This window comes from Papilio xuthus, unplaced genomic scaffold (genome assembly GCF_000836235.2).
Source record: "Papilio xuthus unplaced genomic scaffold, Pxut_1.1 DF828142.1, whole genome shotgun sequence".
NCBI classification, from domain to species: domain Eukaryota; kingdom Metazoa; phylum Arthropoda; class Insecta; order Lepidoptera; family Papilionidae; genus Papilio; species Papilio xuthus.
In genome coordinates, this window is record NW_013530507.1 from 5489638 (window position 1) to 5514147 (window position 24510).

A 24510-nucleotide genomic window follows, 5' to 3' on the forward strand; every position below is an offset into this window, starting at 1 on the left:
GTATGATGGATGTGATGTGGATGGATGGATGGGTGGGTTACACTATTTAAGTTTTTTTTTATATATCCACGCGGACGGAGTCGCGGGCGACAGCTAGCTGTTAAATAAAAAAAATATAATCCTGTAATAAATAATCTTTATTTACATAAAACTTTTATACAAATAGCCTGAAGCCCAACAACTTAATATTTTGCAGAACACACATAGATCTTAAAAATTTAAAACCATCTCTTAGCGTTCAAAAGTATAAAACATTTTATTCTCTTCAATTCTCATATTTTTAAAATAAGCTTAACAATATATAGAAGTGCTAAAGTAAAAATAACTCGTTTTAAGTTTTTATTATTTGTCTTTTAATACTGTACAGGTTAAAATACAGTTATATTTTTTGACCCGTAAATATTTGGTAGGAAGAAAGTAAATGAAGAAAAAATAAATAAACAATGTATAATCGAATTCAATAGGAATAAGAATGTATTATCACATCATTTGTCTATGGATTTATTTTGGAAAGTTTAGTTTTTAAATTCATAAGCTCTGCTTATGAAGAATTTTGTCTAAAAAATTTAGTTTTTTATTCTTTTTTATATTTTAAATCAAACTCTTATGACCAGTAATTTCTGAATTACCAATTAATTAAGTTGTATTAAAACTCTTTACTTTGTTAAAACTCATTTCTATTGAATTCGATTAAAACATATTTATTTGGTTCTCAACTTATAGTAGGCTATCTTAAATTGTGTAGTTACAACTAATATTCCAAAGATCTTATAACATTTCCAATTATTAGCGTAAATTTTCACTACTGATTTTTTTACAAAAACATATTATAATATGTTTTTTATAGTACTCGGAAGTAACTTATTATACGTTATAATAATTTCAAGCCACACTTTTCTCTTACGCTTTTACATTTTAAGCCATACTTAGTCATGCAAAGTGATTCATAAAATTGAAAAAATTTCTATTCATTTGCTTTTCATTAAATTAGTAAACAGATTTGGTTGAGTTTTCATGAACTTAAGTAATAAATCAATTTGGAAGTTGGAAAATGGAAAGTATTTGGAAGCTTGTGTAAATATGCTCTACATATATATTATATATTTTGTGCCCCTGTATGTTTTTAGAACTGTAAAATTAAAAAAAAAACTCAGTCCTTGTTTAGTTAAAAAAAAATTATAAACATTGCGAGTTGCGACTTCAATTAACAAAGAAAGTCAGACATATCCTATAAATACAATATACTAAGCTGTACATCAAGACTTTACATTGTGATCTGGTGGCTGGTCTCCGACAGTCTGGTCTAGACCCTGGCTGGTCTCCGGTCCTGCCTCGGTCTCGCGCGGGTCATACGCGTCTGCGCGTGCGCATGCCTCCAATACATACTTATTGAATAACTCCGGCTTGTCTACGTATACATGATGGCCAGCTCCATTGATCACCTGTAAATGTGTTGTATTTTTTTATCAACATCTGTGAAGCTAGCTGTTAACCTAACAATGTTTCTCATGTATGTAATACTAACTGTTGCCCGCGACTGCGACAGCGCAAAATTAAATAAATAGTAGCATATGTGTTCAGACTATGTTCTACATCTATACCAAATTACAGCGAGATCCATACAGCCATTCTGGAGATACCTTCTAACAAACATCCATCCATCCAAACATTCGCATTTATAATATTAGTAACAGTAACATTGAAAATGCCACATAATTTGTTTTGTCAGTCTATATGTCTGTCTGCAAGCCCTTTGTTCCGGGTAATCTCCAGAACGGCTGAACAGTTTTTGACTTTGATGGGAAGATAGCTGATGTATGCGTGCATATCATAGGCTACTTTTTTTAATTCTAAGATGAAGTAGAAGGCAACCCTTATAATAATTTATAAATGTGAATGTGGTACCTGTACATATGTAGCAGAGTTGGGTCTGTGCTCGGTGAGCAGCTGGCTGGTGGAGTTGTCGACCCAGGAGCGGCTGCCGTACAGCACGGTGACCGGCAGCCGCGGCGACAGAGAGCCAACACGATGCACCATCGGGTTCTTCGCCCAACCGAAGCCGGTCATCAATGTGTGGAATGCACTTTCACCACTACAATACAAACATTAAATTTATTACAAACAAAGAAAAAACTAGCCGGTCAAACATTTTTTTTTCTATAATTTGCCAACATATAGTTTTTAGTTAAATTGTGAATATGACAAACCAGGTAGTTAAAAAAACATTCCTACTCTATAATAAAAAAAAATTGTCTTGAAAAAATATGTGAAAATTGACTTATGTTGAATTTTTGGGATGTCACTTCAAAAGCAAAGTATCCATACCTGGGCGTCTGAGAGTTGCATTGGTAAATATAATCTGGTATAAGTTGGTCCGCGTCAGGCAGGAATGCGGCGAACTTGCGAGGTATATCTGGACGTGTCTTGCCGACCAGCCAGCGGCCGGCCGGGCCCGCCGCGCGCACCGCCCACAGCGGGTTGAACGGCTGCACCGCCGTCGCCACAGCACGCACCCACAGCGGCATCTGGTACTTCTCGTACACGTTGGACGGCTTTTCAGGGAAGCCCCACGGATCCGCTAGGATTAAGTGCCGAACCCTGGTAACATCTCAGAAATTAAACCTCTTTATTACGAAAAAAATATCGGAAACTATCAACATACAATACCCAGACTTAAGTAAGTTTAAGTGACATACTCAGTATCATTAATTGATCATCGTAACTAATTTAGGGCTCGGAATGTGGCACAAATAATGCCATATTATAAATTTTCAATAAAAACCTGTACAAAACACTTATAATAATATATTCAATCTACCTTTCGGGGTATTTAAGTGCATAAGCAGTAGCAATGTAACCACCGAGGCTGTGGCCCAGCAGTATGATCTGGTCGAGGTTGACCTCACGTCGCCACTCCTCCACAGACTCCACCCACTGTGCCTCCACCTTGCTCGCGTCCGACGAGAACTTGGGCCGCGAACTGCGACCAAAACCTAACAAAAATAAAGATTAATCTTCATTTGCGGTATGGTAATGTTGCCAGTAATGAAAAAGTGCATTCATTAAGCTTTTTTAACTTCTAATTCTCAATTGAAAAATATACAATTTTTTTTTCATAGTTTCTCTTTACACCGAAGATTAGGATATCTTAGTTACCTAATAAGTCAATGGCGTATACAGGTCGGTGCGCAGCAAGAGCGTCTAGGTTAGTACACCAGAGCGCGAGACCAGCCCCCATGCCGTGTAAAAGAACAAGAGGAGCGCGCGGCGCGTCCTCGTTTAGACAGATAGTCCATATCTTGTCGCTCTGACCCACCACTGAACCAATGTCCACATAGAAACGTTTGTACACTGTCTTCACACCTTAAAACAAAACATATAATGCAATTAACATCATATTTATGACTGGCTGTTGCCCGCGACTCTGTCCGCGCAGAATAAAAAAATTTAATAAGTAGCCTATGTGGTCTACCAGACCATGTGTTCTTGAGATAGCTTCGAATAAACATCCAAACATTTACAGTAATAAGATTAATTTTGCATGAATATAAAACCTATACTTGATAATAAGCGACTATTATAAGCTTTCTTTAAGATTCAGAATAATTTTGAAACATTTTTAGTAAGTTTACATTACTCCAGTCCAGTGATCATTCGACTGGAATAATGTTAATTGGTCGTGACATCAAGAAACTCCAATGTGGAACTAATTGAAACCTTGTACCCATGTAGATGTAAGGAGATATAAATATTCACACATTTTTTCAGATAATTAAGAGGTCACTTCATTATGTGAAGGTCATTTAAGTTGTAGCCTAAAGCCGAATATCAAACAAAAGATTAATAAAAGTTACAAAAGTAGCTACATTGTTCTAAAATGTCGTTATTTAACATTTTTTTTTACTTATTTACAATGTAGAAATAATACTTTGATATCAATACAATCAACATTCAATTTAATCAGTAATATATTACCAATAATAATTACTATTACTACGGAAAGACAAAGGTCATTTGTTTTTACTCAGCATGACCTTTATTCTCTGCCATATTTACTCATTCAAACAATCTCTGATAAGGAAAATACACTAATGCATAAAAACTGGCCTATTTGGACTTGATAACTATTAGTTGATTGCCCTGTGATATTGGATCTTTTTTAAATTACAAGACTTAGGTCTCAGCTATACTGTTTAAAATTACTTCCGCATTCTTCAGTATCAAAGAATTTATGTTGACAAGTTAAAAGATATGGCAATAAATAAGTACAGCAGTCAAGGTCGTATGATTTATAATAAATACGTCAAACAGATAAAAAATAATCAACGCAATAGTTTTATCTGACAGATAAAAAATTGAGGGTCAATAAAGTGTAAGATAGAATTACGGATGCAGCTGATATAATAAAAAAATAACGCCAAAATGCATTTTTAAGTTTACTTGTTACTAGCTGTCGCCCACGACTCCATGCATGCCGAATTAAAAAACAAACTTAATTAGAAGCCTACATGTTCTTATACTAAATTACGTCAAGATCTGTTGAATCTTTCTGGAGATACCTTCAACCAAACATCCATACATCCATCAATGTAAACATTCATATTTATATTAGCATAAATATAATACTGGCATGAAAAAAAGAATTTTGCAAATAGCAAGCAGTATTTCATAATAAATAGAATCATATCTACATAATGTCGATTTTGCATTATCACCTTAGTAATATATAAAAAACATGACTTAGCATAATCAAATGTAAATTTATGTCATACTTACATGATAATATTTTTTTCTCAATATTCCTTAGCATCTCATCTGATTGTCGTGTCCAGCTGAACCAGCCACCGGTCCAACTAGAATAAAAATAAAATTTTAATGTTAAGTTAAAAAAGTAATAATATTATGAAGCTCACCACTTTGTTAATGTATACTAAATATACAAACTACGAAATACTTCTCATCATTGACAAAATTGTCCAATATGTTTTACAATCTTTATAGTATAATTTTAGATTATTTAAATTAAGATCTAGACTTATTCCAGTAATTTATATATGGAATATAGTGGACAATAATATAATTATTGTTGTATATAAAGAAATATTTAAAGCAATAAAAGAAAGCAGCAGGAAGCCAGACAAGCAACAGATATGTGAATGAACCTTACTTCCATACAACGGACAAGATTAAGCCAATCCATGTCCAGCTAATCGCGCTGAAAGTCAAACAATTATTTATTGTGTTAAATGTGCAAAGTTCAACTCAAATCAATTACTTATGACATATCAGAGAAGACAATTTTAATTTTGGATTTCCAGTTCCGAAGTATTTACATAAAATCTTTTTTAGATCTCATTCATTCTTAAAACAAAAATATATACATATGAGGATTGAACTACATTTAAGATTATGTAAAAACATAATCAACCTTATGTCAGTACAAAGGCTTAAATTGACAAAAACAAATTGCAGAAAATAGATCATTTCTTAGTTAGGCATAATAGCATTCAAATTTTCATAATTTTAAGTTATATATGAGAGGAATATAAAACCAAAACATGAATCAGTCCAATTATATATAGGCATACCAAATTGTAGTTATTAAACAAAAAACAATATAAAAAATAGAGAATTTGGACTGAAGTGTGTTTGCTTTATTCCTACCTTCCTTTAAGCCCACATGTTAGAATTGATACAACCAAACCAATGTAATGACAGACACCAAGAAATATAAATATATTAAGTAAATCTTCTCACCCATTATGATACAAAAGTCATTAATTATTATTTCTATTGAAACACTATTATAATCACAAATTACATGCAAAAACAAAACATAAAACTTGCTTGTCTAATCCCATTGGTGATTTTTTTTTAGAAGATTTAATCTGTAAATATAACATTAAATATGAACATACATTTTATAAGCATAATATATAAAATGTTATGAAAACTATTTGATGTCAGAAAATTTTCTAAATGAGTGTGTTTTACTTCCAATGCAGTGTGATAAAATATAAAAGCATATAAATTTGAACTTTTGCCATAAAACTATGTCCTTTACCTTAAAACGCCAACAAATATATGACAAATGAGTGGCAATGAAGTGCGAGTCCAAATGCGAGTGCGCCCAGGCATTACAAACAATTAGGAACGACTGATGATTTTTTTGCAAATCCTATAATTTTAAATTGAAATTTTGAGTATATACTTCAGTCACAGTTTTATAAAAAAATGTTGTTAAAAAATATAACATTGCGCAATAGTGTAAATTACGTGTTAAATTAAACATTAAAAAAAAGAATTCAGAAGTTACCTGGATCTAGTCGCTGATAAGTTTAATTCACTACCCATCTGGCTAAGCACAAAACTCAATTACACATATCACGCTTCAAAAACACTATAAGTTTACTGCGCACAGAAAAAGTAATGCTTAGTAATCGCAATGGACTAGGAGTCTAGGAAGTATGCAAAATAATAAAATCCGGCAACATGCCAAATTAAAATTAACAGCAACCAACTTCACGTTCACGTATTTTTGACAAGACAATTTTTGACTTTGACACTTGAGCAAAATTAACATGACAAAAACTTATTTAATATTGCCAGCCTCAATTTTAGCTTTTATTTCCAAAAAGGTAATTAAAAAGGAGTCATCTTTTGTTATTTAATACTTTCATAAATTAATTAACTACGCTTCATTTTCAAATTCTATGTCTGCAGTTAGCAAAGTGCTGCTTTAATTTATTAAATTAATTTTAACACCACAAGAAATGTATGGGATTTTGGTATCCATGACATCTGTTTTGGTGTAAACCTTGAAGAAACTACAGTGTTTTGTAAAAACATACTCTTAGATGTATCCTGCGAAAACAAAATAATAAAATAACCAGTATAATGCAAATCTCAATGGTTCAGCCAGTTTTTAAGTTAGAATTAAATCACAAAGTAACACCGGGTGTTGTAATAATTGCAAAATACGATGGCACACATCCGTGCTTAACTGCTTCAGCTGGTTATGACAAAGTATGCTTATTATTGGTATAGGTATGACTATTAGAGAATTATCCGAAGTGGCAATTACAATGGATGTATGTTTTTAGATAATTATTCACCACCCATATGGCGGAATATCTAGTGGACGAGCTCAGCGCTCCCACGCACACGGAGAGGTATCTGAACTGAACGTCAGTCAGGCTGTAATAGCCCTTGCCGCTGGTCCCCTAAGGCCTGATTGCACTAGAGATATGATGTTAATTGGATCACCTACTCAGATACTTGGTATGTCTGTGTAATTATGTGATTTCTAAACTAATATCCGTACCGGTTCTTCTGTTCATCGCAATCGCAACGCATATGCGTCGCAAGAGAGGGCAGCTGATTTCTCTACTGCTGGTACTTTCGGACTTCCTCTCATATGTTTCGCAACGTGTATTCTTGTCATTTTTCTCCTTTTCTGGCTGTTTCTAATTGCCGTAACGAGTTGTTTAACAGTTAATAAGGCTATTTCTAAGCATTGATCATTTGAGCAACAATAAGTAGCTAACTTTTTAAGGAAGAAACTGTTAAGAGTACTACTGAATTAAATTGTATTGTTTGTAGCGTATGATGTTCATGACAACTCCGACCTATTTTTCAAAGAAGCACAAGATGGTGTTAATGTTTTGATAACTGGCAGCTTCGGAAAAAGCAATGACATGCTGGTCATCGTTGGCGGGAACAGCTCAGTGCATGGTCTCACCTGGGAGGGAAATGAGGTGTTCTGGAATGTGGTCAGTGGAAAAGTTACGTCCATGATCACATTCGATTTTGATAAAGATGGTGAAAATGAGGTAAATATTAATTTATCATTTATAAATATTACCTTCACTATTTTTATTCGACTTTATACCACACCGTTACTCAAATCTAAAATTTAAATTATTGGCACGTTTTTTTTTGTTTTTTGTAGTTAATTATCGGATGTGACGACTTTTATATCAGAGTGTTAAAAAACAACCAATTTATCATGGAGTTAGCTGAGACGGGCTCAGTAAGTTGTCTGTCTCCTATTACTGAAGTAAGATTTGCTTACGGCCTGGCTAATGGCACTATTGGCATATACGAAGAAGGATTACGATTATGGAGGGTCAAGGTAATTGGATTTTTCGATCTGTAATGTGAATATACTGTAATTTATGTTTATAAAAATAATTATACTAACATAATACTCGCATATGCAACCAAAAAGAATTGGGCAGAGATGACAAAGTTCATTCGATTAGGTCCATTTTTCTTAGTCTCCACCAATTACCAACTTCGTATCAATTTAAGAATTGTTAACCCACTTATATGTCCATTAGTCAAAACAGAAAGCGATAGCTTTGCAATGGTCCGGGGAGTCGTTAGCGTGCGCGTGGGCGAACGGGCGGCTGGATTGGCGGGATGGGGCGTCGGGCCGCGTGCTACGCCGCGTACAGATGCGTGCCGGTGCTGCTGCCATGCTGTTGGCTGACTACCGCTCCCTTGGCTTGCCGGATCTTGTCTGCGTGTCCGATAGAGGCGAAGGTAGACATGCTTATACACAGACAGACACTCCTTAATTTAAATCAAGCTGCCATTTAAGAAAAGAAACTGGACATCAAATTCATATACTTTCGGTCCTGACCCATGATCAGTTTTATAATATGTGTGGGATAACTGTCTTGTCTAGGACATGCTCGATGTTTTCTAGCACATATTTTATAGGTTTAATGTCTAGTACCAAAGTGACTATTATCTATATCTGTCTCAGTGTTAGGGTATCCCCCGTATCATGAAAACGTTGGATTCAACGCGACGACAAAGAAGATCCCGTCGGAAGAGGACCGACTGGCGATCACAGAACTGCTAAATAGAAAGCAAGCGCTGATGGTGGAAATGCAGCATTATGAGGCGAATGCGGCCAGCGAGGACACGGACGATCGGCCTACCACCGGCATGCCAACTAACACGCGGCTGCAAGTCGCTATCACTCCAAATGACGATGAGGTAATGATCTCATTCGAGAGTAAGTAACGTTCACTTGTTCACAATGTGTTCACTTGTTTGAGCCGAGTGTATTTCAAACTTCGAGAGCTATATGCCAGCGCGAAGAGGATACTGCCTTTTTGTGAAAAAATATTTATCATCTTTTCTACTGTTCAGGGGTGCTTAGATCTGGCTATATCAACGAATAACGAAACTATAGTACGAACAGCGTTAGTCCTAGCCGAGGGAATATTCGAGAGTGGGGAGACTCTGGCTCGACATCCACCAATAAATAACTTGCGTTCCTTGCTGTATGCGCCCCTGAGACCACCCAGAGATGTTCCTGTTGATGTTCATATTAAGGTAATATGGTATTATACTAAGTATACGATAAATTATAATTATCCGTCTATGTATTTAAACTTTTAAAGCTCAGACAACGGTTCAAAGTTACTCGTCAAAATGGTGATGTTAAATGATCAGAATGGCATTGATTGTTATCATTCGATAAAAGGAAATGATGTGTTTTTTTTTAAATAGCCGTAATTTAAAAGTTATTGTTTCAGGCGTTAGTTGGTTATGCCGAAAGCGAACAGTTTCATATCTTCGAGCTCACAAAACACCTACCAAGGTTCGCGATGTATAGAACAGCGCCATCTATACTATCAAAAACTAAATCAGATAACTTCGTAACTTTCCGAATCACAGAACGTATTCAGAGAATATGTATTTGGATTAACCAAAACTTTCTATTGGATGAAGAAGTAGAAATCGAAAATGAAGATATGAGAGAACTTAATATAACCTTTTTAAGTCTGAGAGATAAGTCTCCATTGAATATGAACTTTGCAGCGGACGGACAAGTCAAGTTTACAACTCCTAATATTGGTTTAGCTGGTGATTTGATACAGAGTTTGGCGATTTATTTGAACGTAGGTGATTTGCAGGTAACATTACAAAATTGTATTTACATATATCAATGTAATTGAGTTGAGTGTTCTGTTGATAAAGGTTTTCCAAATACCCTCATGCCTTAACAATAGTTTAACATTCTGCATGTAGCACTCTACTTAAGAACCTAAGTTTTTAGGCAATTTAAAAAAGCTAAGTTAAATGGGCTCACAATGGTTTTTTAATAAAACAATTTGTGTATTTAAATATTTATTATAATCATTATACATTATAAACATCTTAAGTTCTATGCAGATCTCACTTCATTGACCGTAAAGTTCAACAAAGCCTACACATTTAACTGGATTGAAGAAAAACATGTTGTTATGTGGTGGCTCACGTTGGCTCATCGCTTTCACCACCTCCTGACCAATGACACCACCAACAACAGCAGCTGCTCCTGACACTATCCCAAACACATCAGTAAGCAATGCATCACTGATGAAGCCAACTGGCAATGAAAGCTCTTTCACTAACTCATCTCTCATACGTAAAAGTATTTCCGTGTCCGCTTTCCTTCTAGCTGGATCAGGATTCCTGTTGTATTCATCTCTAAAACGTAGTAAAATCTTCATTACGAAATACGAAGGATCTCCGCGGCGCAATCTGGATCTTAATTCAGGCTTTGACCAGTCAGCGGATAACGCGTTTTGTAGGGGAACATATATGGCTCTTCGTTTCACCGTAATACTGACAGTCGCCGCCCCACTTTTCTCCGTATCATCAGGACCACGTTTCACCGCTCTGTGCTGTACTATCTCTTCTGAATACTGATGGTCCACTAAGTCAGCGAACATGTAACCGAACATACCCCAAACATCACCGCAAAGGAACTTTTTGTTTTTATCTCTGCAAATGTTATTGATACGTTCCAGCTGTTCTTGTTTTAGCCCAGTAGCACAAACAATGTCGAAGGTTGTAAAGAAGCTGTCTGGAAGCGAATCGACAGCTTTCGTTTCTGTAGTAATATCAACCATTGGATTCAACGCTTTGGCCCTTACCAGCGAAGCTTCCGCTCTATTCTCGCCGATTTTGTCAGGAGGGGCCAAAAACTGTGAATATAAGTCGATTTCTTTAAGAACTTCATTGTCTTGCAGACAAACACTTTTTACTCCAGATAATATTATGTTTTTCGCTGTCTCGGCTCCGAGACCGGAAAGACCGATTATCAAAACTTTGGAGGCGCGCAAACGTTTTTGTGAATCTAAGCCCCAAAGACGTATTTGACGGTCATACTGTTCTGCTTCCGCTTCCGAAAGTTCAATCTCATTGTTTTCAACCATTTTAAATGCTACTTTAACACAATTTTTTTCAAATAAACAATGCAACTATAAGCGTAAAATATTAAGATTTTGACAACGCTTCGGGAATGACATTTGACAACTAACCTCAATCGAAACGACGCCAAAACCATAGACGTGTTTAAAAAAAATTATGACAGGAACGGAATCGATAACGGATTTTAACGGAAAAATTGATTTGTTTCACTTTGTATACATGAAAACTATAAATATGAATAACTATGCAAAACTAAGTTGCAAAATAATTTGGTGAAATTATCGTATATTAACCAATGAAAATAAAACGTTTAATGTATATTTTCAGTCAATGGCACACTTTCCTGATATCGAAGAGAAACTTCGCGAAGAAATGGAAAATGCTGCGCAAGTAGGAGAGACGAGATCTCGTCTAGCAGCCGAAACAGCGGAAAAAGCTCAACTAATTACCGCATTATTGCCAGCAGCGCAAGATGCCGCTTCCTACGATTTGTGCGTATCTATTAAATTTTAATTTTTTTTGTTAGATCTACTTTTTAAAACTTGGTTAACAAATAGCACAAGATCCTTTTTTACCTTTAAATTAACTTCATTGCAATTTTAAAACATGAAGTTTTAAATTAACTAATGTTTCTTTCAAAGAAATGAAATGTTAAACCGGTACAAGGAAGTTATTCTTCTGAACGAAGAACTACTAACTGGATGTCATGTGCGGCGAGCTACTCAGGAGCAAGCTGTTAACTCCCTCAAAAACTTACACATAATTTTACGACAAGCTGCACGATTGAGAGGTAAACATACATCGATAAATATTTTTTAATCGATTAAATCGAATATAATATCGTCTATGGTCTAATTTTTTTTCAGTTGGTAAATACAGCAAAGCTGTGGTCGCAGCTTGCAGGAAGGCAGTACAAGACAATAACACAGATGCATTGATTAAGATATTACAAGCAGGAAATTGTTAAATAAAAAGAACTGTATATTAATTAAAAATATTTATTGAAAACACTTTTAGGTCATCAGTCAATTTATCTAGATTTTAAAATACTTGTTCATATTTGTAGATCAATATTGCAATATGGTTTAAATCTATATTGTACTTAGTTAATTATAAATTATAAATTGGCACAAACATAAAAGAAAGAGAAACTTACATAACTAAATTATACTTAATGAGTAAGAATTATTATAATCTTCATTTAAATATTATGGTAAAGTCAAACTTATTTTAAAAGTTATAATTATTGCTGCATATGTCATTAAATAAATCAAAGAAAAATTTGAACTTATCATTTGATTGCATAAAAAAACTTTGGACACTAACAACTTAAAACAATTCTACAGCTTTAACATTCTTTTCAACTGAATTTCAACAATAATTTTCCAGGCTTATAGTTAACAATGATTTATAAAATAACACTTCAAAATTCGCTTCTTACATTCTAAAAGGGATTCTTTGATTTAACAATAAGGCACTTCCAAGACACGTTAGAAATATACTATGTATATAATCTCTTTTGGACTGTTGGTAGAAAATTACGTAAAATTATTTCCATATAGGCATTGTGATGTGTAGAGCACATAGAATTAGAAAAAATACACAATATTCGGTTAGACCATAAACAAAGAAAAGTACATAGTTATCTCAGTCTTAGACCATAGACAAAGGTAAAATACACAGTAACCTCTGAGACCATAGACAAAAATTACACAGTGATATCTTTTGTAGCGTAATGAACATCATCAGCGCTTACATTTAACAGTAGCCTCGGCTCGGAGGGCTTTGGTTCCATTAGCAGTAGTTTGATAGATGCCAACCTGGCGCAAATAGCCTGCGCTTGCGACGGTGTCGGCGGTCGTATGCTGGGGGCGGACGCGTACGGACGACCTTCTATCGCCACTATATCTGCTGCTTTGGCCAACGCACGGGATAAAGTCGTTTCATCAGAACCTGTTCTTTCAACCTGAAATAAATATAACTAGTTCAATTTACTCAGTCAGTGGTCACTATGGGAGCTGCTAAGGGGAAATTTCTAATAGTAAATCTATACTAAAGAAGACCACTTAAGGATTCTTGAGAAAAATAGTTAAAACATACAAAAAATAGTTGTGTAAAATTACCTCAGCGGCGACAGCTCTCAGCATGAGCCTCTCAGCGGGCGAGCAGGTCTTCAGGGCTCGGACGACTGCGCTGGATGCGGCCTCAGCCAGCGCGCGCTCCACTTCGCCCAGACCCGCACGCCCCGAGCCAGCCAACTCCAGCGCACGTGAGCACAGCGCCAACGCGCGCCGGGCATCACCAGATACAGCAGCTACTTTCCTGTTTATTAAGTAATTTAATGGTTCATTAGTACTGATTTCATTGTTTAAGGTCCATTGGCCAGCGCCGGACGCACTGAATGCACGGCCCACAGCGGATTTTAGTTTGCTTTGATTTTACATAGCGTGTTTAAGACCTTTAGGCTACATTTTACCCGATTAAGGGTCATACCTGGCTATCAATTGCACCGCGTCCGCAGTAACATTGGCCTGTCCCAGCCTAGCGGCTACAATGCTCTGCAGCTGCACGTGTGTGTATGGTGGGAATGTGAGGCGCGTGAGGCCAACACGTGAGGCGACTCGTGACGCCAGCGCCCTCTCCGGCAGGTCCATGGTGTTGGCCACCGCCAGCACTGTCAGTAGGGCGCTGCTGTGTGTCGACCACTCCATTATACTGTACAATACGTCCTGACGTCTAGTACATAAGGCGTCCAACTGAAATAATTCAATTAAACATTAGAACATTGGTCCTTCGAGCCGGATAATGTAAAAAAAATCTGAATAAGTTAAAATTGCAAAGCTACTAAGACTTAAGATTTTTCTTGGCGTGCTACATTTTACTAGACTCGATTGGATGAACTAGGCGAGTTGGCGGCATTGTACGTGTTAAAAGACTGTCTGTTACTAAAGTAATGGTAGTTTTGTGTGAGGTTTTACTTATTGAATTACAAACCTCATCAACAACTAAGACTGTTGGTGTTCTGCGAGGGCCGGGCTTCGTGAAACGCTTCTCTAGTAAAGAGCATGCTTGCTCCCATACAACAGATTTACCTAAAATAAATAAAGAAATTTGAAGAAAATTTAATGGCATGGTTTACTTTATTATATAATAGCTGGCGCCCGCTACTCCATCCCCGCGGAATTAAAAAAAACAAATTTAATCGACATCCATCCACGCAAACATTTGTAATATTAGTAAGATTAAAACTTTCGTCATATTTATGTATAATACATAATAGCATTATATGTTTTTGTGCATGTACATATGGTGAGTATACACATATTATATACTCACCGGTCAGTTGTTTATATATTTGAACATATGCTTGTCTTGGTTCAGCAATTCTCATTCCGTTGACCTCAACTAATTGAAACTCGGGAAGATCAGATTCTTCTTTGAGGATTTTCAATGCGGAGTTAACAGTTGCTGTTTTACCTGTGCCGGGTACACCTGATATGTACATACACCTAGATTGAAATACATTTTATTAATATAAATACAGTGGAACATGGATAAACCTTTATAAATAAGTCATTGTTTGGTCCTGAACGACAACCACCATAAGAAACTTCTATAATGAGACATTTTACAGTCTGGAAGTACCATCTCCATAAGCAAGAAACTCTCTGAGAGGGAAACTTTCATAAGTAAGATAGATATCACTTGGACAATCAATTATCCAAGTTTGACTATAAGTGGAAGAAATTCCGCGTTTCGTCTGATGAGTGTGCGTCCCGGAGGCCTAATTTAGTCCTCTTTCCCTTCCCACCCTTTTTCTTATAAAGAAAGGATGGGAAGTGGAAGTGGACTTTCCGGATGAGAGGATGCATGGAAAGGGAAGATAGTTTCATTCTGTGCATCCTCTCCTCCGTCGATTAAAGGTAGGCAACGCATATGCAATTGCCTATATCTATGGGTAACGGTCACTTCGCAATTTTAGCCATTTTAGGTGGCCGCTGGCTCTTTTGCCACCTTATGATATAAAAAAAAGTGAGCCCTTTTTTATTCTGATTGAACAAAATAAAAAATTTTTTTGGTGAATTCTTCTATTCCTTCTATTCTCATATTTCTTTTGGTGTAATATCACAATTAGATTTATTGATGAAAATAATTATGAAGTTATCACTTACCCACTCATATTATCTAATAATTTATTTCTAACATAAGACAGTATTTCTTTCATTTGACTCTCTCGTCCCGGTAAAGATTGATTTTCTTTTAGGAACTCTGTAAAAAGTTAAAATGCGAAGTTAAATTAACATCTCTATATCTATGGACATTTATGTAGACCAGTCTTTCTCAAAGTGGACGATGCACCCCCTTGCAGTCCCCTTGTGAGCGCTGCAGGTTTCAAGTTGCGGGTTATAGTAAAATTTTATTTTAGAATTCTCCGTTAATATACATATATAGGTCACAATAATTAATTAATTTAATTTGGAGTTACAGTGGTTTTTAAATATGTGAAAATATGGGGGCGCTAAAAAATATTTATTCTCAAAGTGGGCAGTAGACAAAATAAGTTTGGGAACCACTGATGTAGACCAATCTTTTTTTTACAACAAACGACATATATGGACTCTTGGTCCATACTCTTTTTTGGCACATATTCTTTATGCTAAATTACAATAGTAAGCTCCTTCTTTATTATTATTTAGCTAGTATTACTGGACTTTACCAATGTTCACATCATTTGGTCTTAAAAGGCCTTGTGTCCAATTTAAAAGAAAGATAAAAACAATCAGTTTTTTTTTACCAAGGAATTACTAAAACAATATTACCTTCTATATTATCTAGAGAATGAGCTCTACAATGTAAAGTAGGTGTAAGCTCGCTCATTAGTATCCTCTTACTAGCACTACGTTTAGGTGTTTTAGCAATTATCCTAGATGTTTTAGGAGTTCTAGGGGTTTTAGGTGTTCTAGGCGCTGTTGGTGTTTTGGGTAATGGTCTAAAATCATCATCACTGTCACTTGTATATCTTTTTATATTCTTTCTAGGCGTTCTTTTTATGGGTGATGTTTCATCTGTTATATACTTTAGAGGATGTTTAGTTTTTCTTCCAGAACGAGTTGAATAAGTAACTGTTTCGTCTTCATGGAATAATTCTTTCTTTGGTGTGTGCATAGAATCGAAACTTATTGATTCTCTTTTCGGTGTACTTGGTTCTACTTTTCTAATAATAAGTGTTGGTAATTCATCATTGGGATTTTCTTTTAGCACCATGGACAGTATTTCTTCACAGTTACGTATTATTTTTTTACTACTCTTTGGTGTTTCTATTAACATTGGTTCTTCTTTTAATATCTTCTTCGGTGTTGTTTGTATGGGTGTTTGTTTTTCGTTTTTGTCACATAAAATAGCTCGCTTGAGTAATAACTTAGTGTCATCTTTTTTCGTTACATTCCAGTTTGATTCTGATAGTGAAATTCTGCTCATTCTACGTGATAGGTTTGGTGTTTTCGGTGTTGTGGACAATGAGTTGCTTTTTTTAGGTGTATTTAATAATTGCAATGCATTTCTTTCTAATTCTAATACAGGTTCAAGATTGACCTTTCTTCTTCCATTAGCTATGAGCCTATATCTACAGATATAATTATAAAGAGTAGGTCCTGTTAATATGTTATCGGAGTCTTTAGTATGAGCAAGTGTTATGGAACATTTTTTATAAAATGTTTCTATAGAAACATGAGTGTCAAAGGGACGATGATCTTCTATTACCTGAAAAACACAAAGAGTGAAGTTTTTTATTAATTATAATTTATCTGAAACTTTAAAATTATTTTTCTATATACGGTCAGTAGCTAACTTAGTGCCCTTGCCTTTTAAATAAATTTTGAAAAATGTTCATGTTACCTCTCTGTCAAAGAAACAGATTTGATCTGATTTATTTAAACATCCTTTGGGCAAATCATTTGGTTTTGAGTACCACTGCACATTAGCTCTGTATGGATCTGTTTTGTTGGAAAGATCCTCATAAAGTGATAATATCTTGGCAGCATCACATCCCTCTTCTGTGTCCGGCTCGGCAGCGTCAGCATTCGATATTAATACATAGTCACCAATCTCGCCAATTATTTCTTTGAATTGAAACTTCCTAGAAAACATTGAATTTCATAAATAGTGAACCTTTAGGGTGATTTATTTAAATAAGCGATGAATTTAATGCTTTCATTTGTTTCTTAAATAAAAAAATTAACAGCATAAAAACTTACTCGTAATGTTTGAAGCTCGTAGTAAAACATTTTTCATTAGGTATCTCATCACTTAACCAAACAACGGGCTTAGATTTTGATGTCCTTCTTCTCATTATTTTAATTTAAAATTTTAAGTATTATGAATTTATATTTCAAAGGTTATTTAAGTTTACCGTTTTTGATTCGAGTTGTCAAATGGAATATCAAAAGTCAACAATATTCGCGGGTGAATATTACTGACATATGACAAAACAATGTTTAATATATAATTATATAATTGCTTATTATTTTTCAACTATCTTATTAACTTAAAACTTCTTATAAAAATCTGATAGATATGATTGTTTTATATTTATAAAGTTGCTTGTTAATGTAATATAACTTGTGTTGTGTTTCTTGTGCCGGTGAACGTTGCAAGATGCATGTCAATGTCACTTGAATCATTGTTTCACGTCAGTTGTCAGTTGTCATTGTCATTTACACGTTTTGATTTGGTTTAGGATTGTTTGGTTATAATTTGTGAATGTAGATAAAATGAAGTTAAAGCAAAAGAAAACGACAAAGACCACGTTATCAGAAAAAATTGCAGATGCACTCACTGTAAAGCCACGTGCTGATATCGAAGACGATAATGTTTTCGGCACAAAACCAAAGACACTTTCACGTGCAGAATTCAGTTCTTCGGATAGCGAAGATGATACGTTAATTAGTGATTTTAGAAAGAGGAATGTTAATTTGTTAAGTGAAATCAGTAAAAAATATGAAGGTAAAGTTGTTTCACGGAAGGATCTTGAAAAAGATAGTGAAAACGATGGTTCTGATGATGCAGATTCTGCAGCGTCGGACAACGCGGATGAGAAGGAAGAATCAAACATTGACAGTGAATCGGGAGATGAGAGTGATGATTATAGCATAACTAAGATACAACAGCAAATAACTGGTACAGACGATGAGTCTGAAGTATCTGAAGGTGATGATGATGATGGAGAACAAGATGATGGTGGCAGTGATGATGACAATGAAGGATATGATATAAGTGCTTTAGATGAGCCTGTTAAAGAAAGTTTTGAGCATATGAAAAAAGAAAATATTTCTGAAGAAGCAAAGAAGGGTGCTTGTGTAAGAAATCAATTATTGATTTGGGAAGGCCTTTTAGAAATGAGAATACATTTACAAAGGTGCATGGGTACTGCTAACAAAATGCCATTTAATGACACATTTAAAGAATTAAGAGAAAATACAGAGTTCATGGAGGAAAGTAATAAGACTATAAATAATGTTGCAACGGTTTTGGACAAGTAAGTATCCAATATATCAATGAGCTACTATTGAATTTGTTCTTTAGTTATTAGATTTATTCATCTTGTAATTATTGATTTTTGTATTGTATTTAATAACTTTATTAGATATTTATTTGATTGTAAAAAGCAGGTCTAAAAGTTACTTTATATTTGCTGTGCAAACCCAATTAATGACAAACTATCTGTTTCAGATTACTAACAATTCAAAATTTATTGTTTAAAAATTTTCCTGAGACTAAATCATTGTCAAACAAGAAGACAGGTGTTGAGGTAAAACAAAAGACGGAAGAAAGTGACGAAGAGATCCCAAGTGATACAGATAATGAAGAAATACCATCTGACACGGATGAAGAACCGGAAAAAGCACCAGAGAAGGAAAATAAAGAAGATAAAATTAAAACAATAAAGAAACGTAAACTTGAAGACTACGATAACGAACTTGATACATCACATAAAGCTTTCAAATCCTTTAGAGATACTACAATACAGAAATGGAATGAGAAAACACGTATTGCAGCTAATATAAAAAATGCACCATCAAATACAATACTTCAACAAATAAATTACATATTATCTGATAGAAACAAACTCATAAAACGTACACAATTAAAACGAAACGAATATGATATAATTGGTTATAAAAAGATGGAGGAAAATGAAACAAATGATAATCCTGTTATAAAAGATAGGAAAGACAATGATGAATATATTCCAGAAATATTTGACGATAGTGATTTTTATCATCAATTGTTACGGGAGTTAATTGAATGTAAATCAGCTGATATATCAGATCCGGTACAACTGAGTCGACAGTGGATAGCGTTGCAACAAATGCGGAGTAAAATGAAAAGAAAAGTCGACACTAAAGCAACTAAAGGTAGAAGAATCAAATATGTAGTGCACAATCAGTTAGTTAATTACATGGCTCCGGAGAAATCTGTATCTTGGACTGATGAAAGCAAAAATGAATTGTACAGTTCTTTGTTTGGTAAAATGTTTGAACACAACAATATAGGTTTGAATGTTAATATAGAAAATGGCAAAATAAAAGAGTAATTTGATAAAATTGTATTTAACTTTTATTCCAAAATTGTAGTGTTGGTATTTAACACTGAAAAAAACTTTGTTTCTCGAATACGATGTTCGTGAAACAACGTAAAAACGCTTTTACCAACACTTTTATACCATACCATACCATTTAATCTACTTGGTTACTTTTTTTTTTGTCTAATGAAGTCGCAGGCAACTGTTAGTTGTATAATATAAATTCATATAGTGTATCTACTTTCCTAACTTTAGCATCACTAAGGACTCCCTTAGTGTGAGATGTCTCCTTTATTAATTTTACACTAAGTGACACGGTATTGTGTAAAATTAATTATAATAAGGAAGTAAATAATAATTAGTAATTAATGAAGAAAAATTAATCAATCTTACTTATAAAATAAATGCGAATGTTTGGATGGATGGATGTTTGTTTGAAGGTATCTACAGAATGGCTGAACGGATCTCGATAAAAATTAGCTTACATATAGAACATAGTGTGGAAGATCACATATGCTACGATGTTTTTTTTAATTTCGCGCGGATGGAATCGTGGGCGACCGCTAGTGTTGAATAATTTAAGTGTTGCCATCTATCTGGGAATCTAATGCGGGTGTTACAACGCGATTTATTTGTCGATAAAGCACAGGAAGTTATAATAGTAAGGAAGCGTTTAACGATTCCTTCGCAATATTAATACAACAAGTGAAAATAAATATGAAAACATATAAAGTTTTTATATGTTTTCTGTAGTTATTTCCTATATCTAAATATTCCGATAATAATTTACGTTTATAACAGAAATATTATTTATGAAGTCTACCAAGCAGAATTCTAATAATTTTTTTTTTATCATATTTAGACGTCTGATATTTATTTTATAAAATCTCTATCAAATATATACTTTTTCCAAAATTGTAAATGCGAAAGATTAGGTGAATAAATGTTTGCTAGAAGGTTTTTCCAGAACGTCTATGGATCAATGGATCTCGCTGAAATTTGTCATACATGTAGAATAGTTATTATTTAGAATACGTAGGCTACTAATTAAGTTTTTTTCACCGCGCAGAGGGATTCTCGGGCGACAGCTAGTCTTATATTTCTTATCTAAATACTGGCCTCATTCGTCGCGGTTCACCTTAGAGACTTAAAAATTATTTTTATTTTATCACGTGTAACCTACATGGATCTTAGTTTATTTTTTTAAGATTAAGGTTTATCAATTGATGGTAACAAATTAGCATAGTTAATGACAAAGTACATAATTGGAATATTTTATTATATATTATGTAAACATACATATCAGTACTCATAGTCACTCTCTATACGACCCCAATGAGGGGTCTAAGTTAGAGGTGACTAGGCCATAGTCATCCACGCTGGCTCTGTACGAGTTAGTTGACTTCACACATGTCTTTGGATTTCTTCGTAAATATGTATAGGTTGCATCACGATGTTTTCCTTCACAGTAAGAACGTCGATTAAATATACTGTTAGGAAGAAAATCCGGGAGTCAGTGCATTGACTCAACACTGGCCTTACTAGCATATCGACGTTTGTGTCCACTCACATTCATTCTGATATATACTTACTTACGATACTTTGTAACGAAAGCACGTCATTGGCGCCCAGGGGTTGTAATTAATAGTACATATGTAAATCGAAAATTGAAAAACACATTGGTACATAGCGGAATCGAATCCTGGAGATTGCAAGTCAAATGCTTAACACCCGAGTCACCGACGTTCTCATACATATAATATGTATTATATTTTCATATTATTTCAGGTGCTTGTAAATTTATAATCTTTAATTTTTGATGTAACTTATATGATAAACTTCCTTGAGTTATGTAATTGGCACGACCAGCACGCCATTTACCCGTGAGGTGCAATATCTATATAGTGTTGCAGTAAGTAATGAACTTCAAGACATTCTTAAACTATTCTGATAAATCTCATTCATATTCCATACATACAATGTTTGTTCTTACTTTGTTTACTTATCAATATTAGTAATTGAAGCTTAGACTTAGTAATTAAGGTGATAGAATCATATAAATAAGTATAGTAAATATTTGTTTTGTTTTTATTTATAGTTACATAAGTATTTCAAACATCTCGCCAGCTCGGAAGATCGCATGAGGCGCTGCGTAGAAAAAAAAATCATAAAAACAGGAGAGTCGTAAAGTAAAACATGAGAGTCGTAGTGCTCAGCGCGCTGCTGATCCGTCGAAAATATTGAAACGGCCTACACGTTATCTACTCAAAAAAATCTACCCTTATTAGTGTTAGATTAAATTTATTAGTGTTGACTATGAACGCATTTAGCCGCGACATCCGTGTCCAGATTATCAACACTAGCGACCTCTGGAGACGCGGGCTATCTTTGCATGTAAACATCAACTATCGGATAATAAGTTCAGAGCTGCCCACTTGTTTTCGGTGATTTCATTATAGCCAATTAATTATATTGTCAATTCATCCGTAAAATCGGTAAATTATAAAGCATGTTAAACGATTTACAACTTAAAAAATAAGGCGTTAAGATTGATATTTGTACGCTTGGATACGTTTAATAAATAAGATATCAATAAGGATTGTGTAGGGGCGAACGTTTGACAGATTGCAAAATATATCGCGCTGTAATGGGACGCTAGTTGAGAGGAATTTGTGCGAGGATTTCGCGGAAATACAGACGAGATGTCACGACGTAGCATAAATTGAGGTATTGAAAAAGCTGCCGTGTATTAATGCAGGGAAAATATAGAATAACAAGTAACGAATGTAAAAAATTATTCGCATTGTAGTATTTATTATAAACTAACTGTCGTCCTCGAGGAGTTAAAAACAACCTTGATTAATAGGTCATGTGTTCTTCCGGACTATGTTCTACATATATGCCAAATTTCAGCAAGATCCATGCAGTCGTTCAGGAGATACCTTTACACAAACATCCATACATCCATCTAAACATATGCATTCATAATATAAGTAAGATAAAATTATGGTAAAGCCAGTAACTTTTCATGCTTTCCTGCATTATTTGAGAAATTACTAGAACGCCATTGAACACCTACGTACTCGTACGTAGAATTTATTGCCTGTCAAATTACGCGCCAAATTAGATGACCAAAATGTGAGTACGTATTGTTGACACAGATAACGTATATTTTGTAAGATAAATATACTAGGGTCTGCTTCAGTAACTATTAAACGACTCAAAAGACCATGGCTCCTTTTTGGCAGCTAAAATAAATGTATCCGCATTGTATATATAATATTAAAGATAATCTAACCGGTTTCCAGTGGCGAAATAAATATATAAAATAAGTTATTTTCCGATAGCAATTAGTATTATGATTTGGTACCATTTCCACTTATAATCAGTTAATCTCAATAAAATACGTTTCTTTTTAATTCCATAAAACTGAAAGGTATCAAAAGAGGAACGATATTATTTATTTTATGATTTACTTCGGCTCCGACCGTGTAATTCCATGTTTACAAATACGCCATAAAAAAATTACGCAATCTTCCATTTAGAAAAATCCAAACCCATTTTAATATTTCGCCGAACAAATAAGGTAAACGGGCGATTTAATTCGTAAACACCTTAAAGGTTTTTATGTTTTTCCGTTAAAATATTCCGTGAAATTTTATCACGATACGTCTGATGTGCGTGACACGCTTGATTTTTCCTTTTTTTTATTTTGCAGCAAAAATATATTTTGTTTTAATATCTCAAGCATTCGAAACATTTTAAATTTTACACGTTTTGTTATGCATAAAAGTATTTCTTCTTCATATTCTTCATTACTGAAGGTCGTGCTTGTCTTGATAAGCCTTCACAGATGCTATGTTTTTCTAAAGTGTACTAAATATATAAGTTATTTGTTACTTACTTCCTTACTAATTTGGGAAAAATGATAATGCATCGATCATTGATTAGGTGACAAAGTAATACCAACATTACTAGCTGAATAATTCTTACGACAATTTGCTGTATATTCGATTAACTCTTTGTCTGTGTTGTGTTAACTATTTTACCACTTTGAACAGATTACATCGGTAGCTCAGGGGTCAAGCACTTGACTTGCAATCTGCAGGTCCTGGGTTCGAACCCCGCCATGTACCAATGTGTTTTTCCATTTCCGATTTACAAATGTATATTTATCCGACGTTCTTACGGTGAAGGAAAACATCGTGATGCAACCTGCACATATTAGAGAAGAAATTCAAACATATGTGTGAAGTCAAACAACCCGCACTTGGCCAGCGTGGTTGACCATAGTTAATCACCCTTAACTTAGGGTAGGCTCCGAGCCCCTTGGTGGGGACGTATAGTGAGCTGGTGATGACCATATTATGTGGTAAATGCTAGACATGACAACGAATTCGAAATTTATTTTATGTGAAATTCGCTATCCGATAACATAAAGCATAATAAGGCACTTACCGTCAAAGATTTTTATTTATTATTATAACTCGACTCCGAAAATACATTTATAAATCCCTACTTTTTATACAAACGTATATGATATAAATAGATTAAAATTTTCGAATTTACTAAAAATGTTGCCATTAGGAAAATAATTTACATTGTATTCATGGCCGTGCATTAATAAAGTCCGTGCAAGCGCAATCGTAGAGTTTATATACTTCTTAAGTAAGCTTTAAACATCTTAAATTATACTTTTAAGATTTTACTAA

General features: G+C 34.4%; 5 protein-coding genes across 11 annotated transcripts; 2 read left to right on the top strand and 3 right to left on the bottom strand.

The window, feature by feature from the left end:
- Window positions 1–585: 585 nt before the first annotated feature.
- puml (pummelig) lies at window positions 586–6556 on the bottom strand. 7 transcript variants are annotated; one of them, XM_013307398.1, is made up of 9 exons: window positions 6317–6556; window positions 5848–5888; window positions 5168–5215; window positions 4777–4853; window positions 3157–3363; window positions 2819–2993; window positions 2326–2598; window positions 1906–2092; window positions 586–1442 (listed from the first exon to the last, which is right to left on the bottom strand). In XM_013307398.1, the coding sequence occupies exons 2-9, from the start codon at window positions 5859–5861 to the stop codon at window positions 1257–1259; spliced, it is 1167 nt and encodes a 388-aa protein (XP_013162852.1). In that variant the 5' UTR covers window positions 5862–5888; window positions 6317–6556; the 3' UTR covers window positions 586–1256. The 7 variants fall into 7 exon arrangements, with proteins under 7 accessions (XP_013162852.1, XP_013162850.1, XP_013162849.1 ...); XM_013307396.1 differs by lacking the exon at window positions 5848–5888 and adding an exon at window positions 6065–6178 and having other exon boundaries at window positions 2819–3001; window positions 3165–3363; XM_013307395.1 differs by lacking the exon at window positions 5848–5888 and adding an exon at window positions 6065–6178.
- Window positions 6557–7771: 1215 nt separating this feature from the next.
- Window positions 7772–12339, top strand: LOC106114269 (Bardet-Biedl syndrome 2 protein homolog). The gene is made up of 9 exons (XM_013307394.1): window positions 7772–7832; window positions 7952–8134; window positions 8352–8547; window positions 8774–9009; window positions 9166–9351; window positions 9555–9935; window positions 11545–11708; window positions 11859–12007; window positions 12084–12339. The coding sequence occupies exons 1-9, from the start codon at window positions 7794–7796 to the stop codon at window positions 12182–12184; spliced, it is 1635 nt and encodes a 544-aa protein (XP_013162848.1). The 5' UTR covers window positions 7772–7793; the 3' UTR covers window positions 12185–12339.
- Window positions 10142–11259, bottom strand: Aos1 (SUMO1 activating enzyme subunit 1). Its single transcript, XM_013307402.1, has one exon. The coding sequence runs from the start codon at window positions 11220–11222 to the stop codon at window positions 10203–10205; it is 1020 nt and encodes a 339-aa protein (XP_013162856.1). The 5' UTR covers window positions 11223–11259; the 3' UTR covers window positions 10142–10202.
- A 134-nt stretch (window positions 12340–12473) lies between the features above and the next one.
- Window positions 12474–17635, bottom strand: Orc1 (origin recognition complex subunit 1). The gene is made up of 9 exons (XM_013307393.1): window positions 17472–17635; window positions 17113–17353; window positions 16038–16977; window positions 15390–15486; window positions 14554–14726; window positions 14212–14309; window positions 13711–13973; window positions 13341–13539; window positions 12474–13183 (listed from the first exon to the last, which is right to left on the bottom strand). Exons 1-9 carry the CDS (start codon window positions 17564–17566, stop codon window positions 12926–12928), a joined length of 2364 nt encoding a protein of 787 aa, XP_013162847.1. The 5' UTR covers window positions 17567–17635; the 3' UTR covers window positions 12474–12925.
- Window positions 17636–17918: 283 nt separating this feature from the next.
- Window positions 17919–19814, top strand: Aatf (Apoptosis antagonizing transcription factor). Its single transcript, XM_013307120.1, has 2 exons — window positions 17919–18751; window positions 18946–19814. Exons 1-2 carry the CDS (start codon window positions 17988–17990, stop codon window positions 19808–19810), a joined length of 1629 nt encoding a protein of 542 aa, XP_013162574.1. The 5' UTR covers window positions 17919–17987; the 3' UTR covers window positions 19811–19814.
- The last annotated feature ends 4696 nt before the right edge of the window (window positions 19815–24510 follow it).

What these genes read in the sequence shown, in the direction of transcription:
- Aos1 (XM_013307402.1), bottom strand. Translation starts at nt 11,222, where the DNA reads ATGGTTGAAAACAATGAGATTGAACTTTCGGAAGCGGAAGCAGAACAG.
- puml (XM_013307396.1), bottom strand. Translation starts at nt 6,138, where the DNA reads ATGCCTGGGCGCACTCGCATTTGGACTCGCACTTCATTGCCACTCATT. An exon ending in CGACCTGTATACGCCATTGA is followed by an intron (nt 3,002 to 3,164) that starts CTTATTAGGTAA and finishes TTAATCTTTATT; the next exon opens with TTTGTTAGGTTTTGGTCGCA. An exon ending in GCACTTAAATACCCCGAAAG is followed by an intron (nt 2,599 to 2,818) that starts GTAGATTGAATA and finishes AGATGTTACCAG; the next exon opens with GGTTCGGCACTTAATCCTAG.
- Aatf (XM_013307120.1), top strand. Translation starts at nt 17,988, where the DNA reads ATGAAGTTAAAGCAAAAGAAAACGACAAAGACCACGTTATCAGAAAAA. An exon ending in GTTGCAACGGTTTTGGACAA is followed by an intron (nt 18,752 to 18,945) that starts GTAAGTATCCAA and finishes TATCTGTTTCAG; the next exon opens with ATTACTAACAATTCAAAATT.
- Orc1 (XM_013307393.1), bottom strand. Translation starts at nt 17,566, where the DNA reads ATGAGAAGAAGGACATCAAAATCTAAGCCCGTTGTTTGGTTAAGTGAT. An exon ending in CAGTCTTAGTTGTTGATGAG is followed by an intron (nt 13,974 to 14,211) that starts GTTTGTAATTCA and finishes GAATTATTTCAG; the next exon opens with TTGGACGCCTTATGTACTAG. An exon ending in TGAGAGCTGTCGCCGCTGAG is followed by an intron (nt 13,184 to 13,340) that starts GTAATTTTACAC and finishes TATTTATTTCAG; the next exon opens with GTTGAAAGAACAGGTTCTGA.
- LOC106114269 (XM_013307394.1), top strand. Translation starts at nt 7,794, where the DNA reads ATGATCACATTCGATTTTGATAAAGATGGTGAAAATGAG. An exon ending in TCACTCCAAATGACGATGAG is followed by an intron (nt 9,010 to 9,165) that starts GTAATGATCTCA and finishes TCTACTGTTCAG; the next exon opens with GGGTGCTTAGATCTGGCTAT. An exon ending in GATGCCGCTTCCTACGATTT is followed by an intron (nt 11,709 to 11,858) that starts GTGCGTATCTAT and finishes TTTCTTTCAAAG; the next exon opens with AAATGAAATGTTAAACCGGT.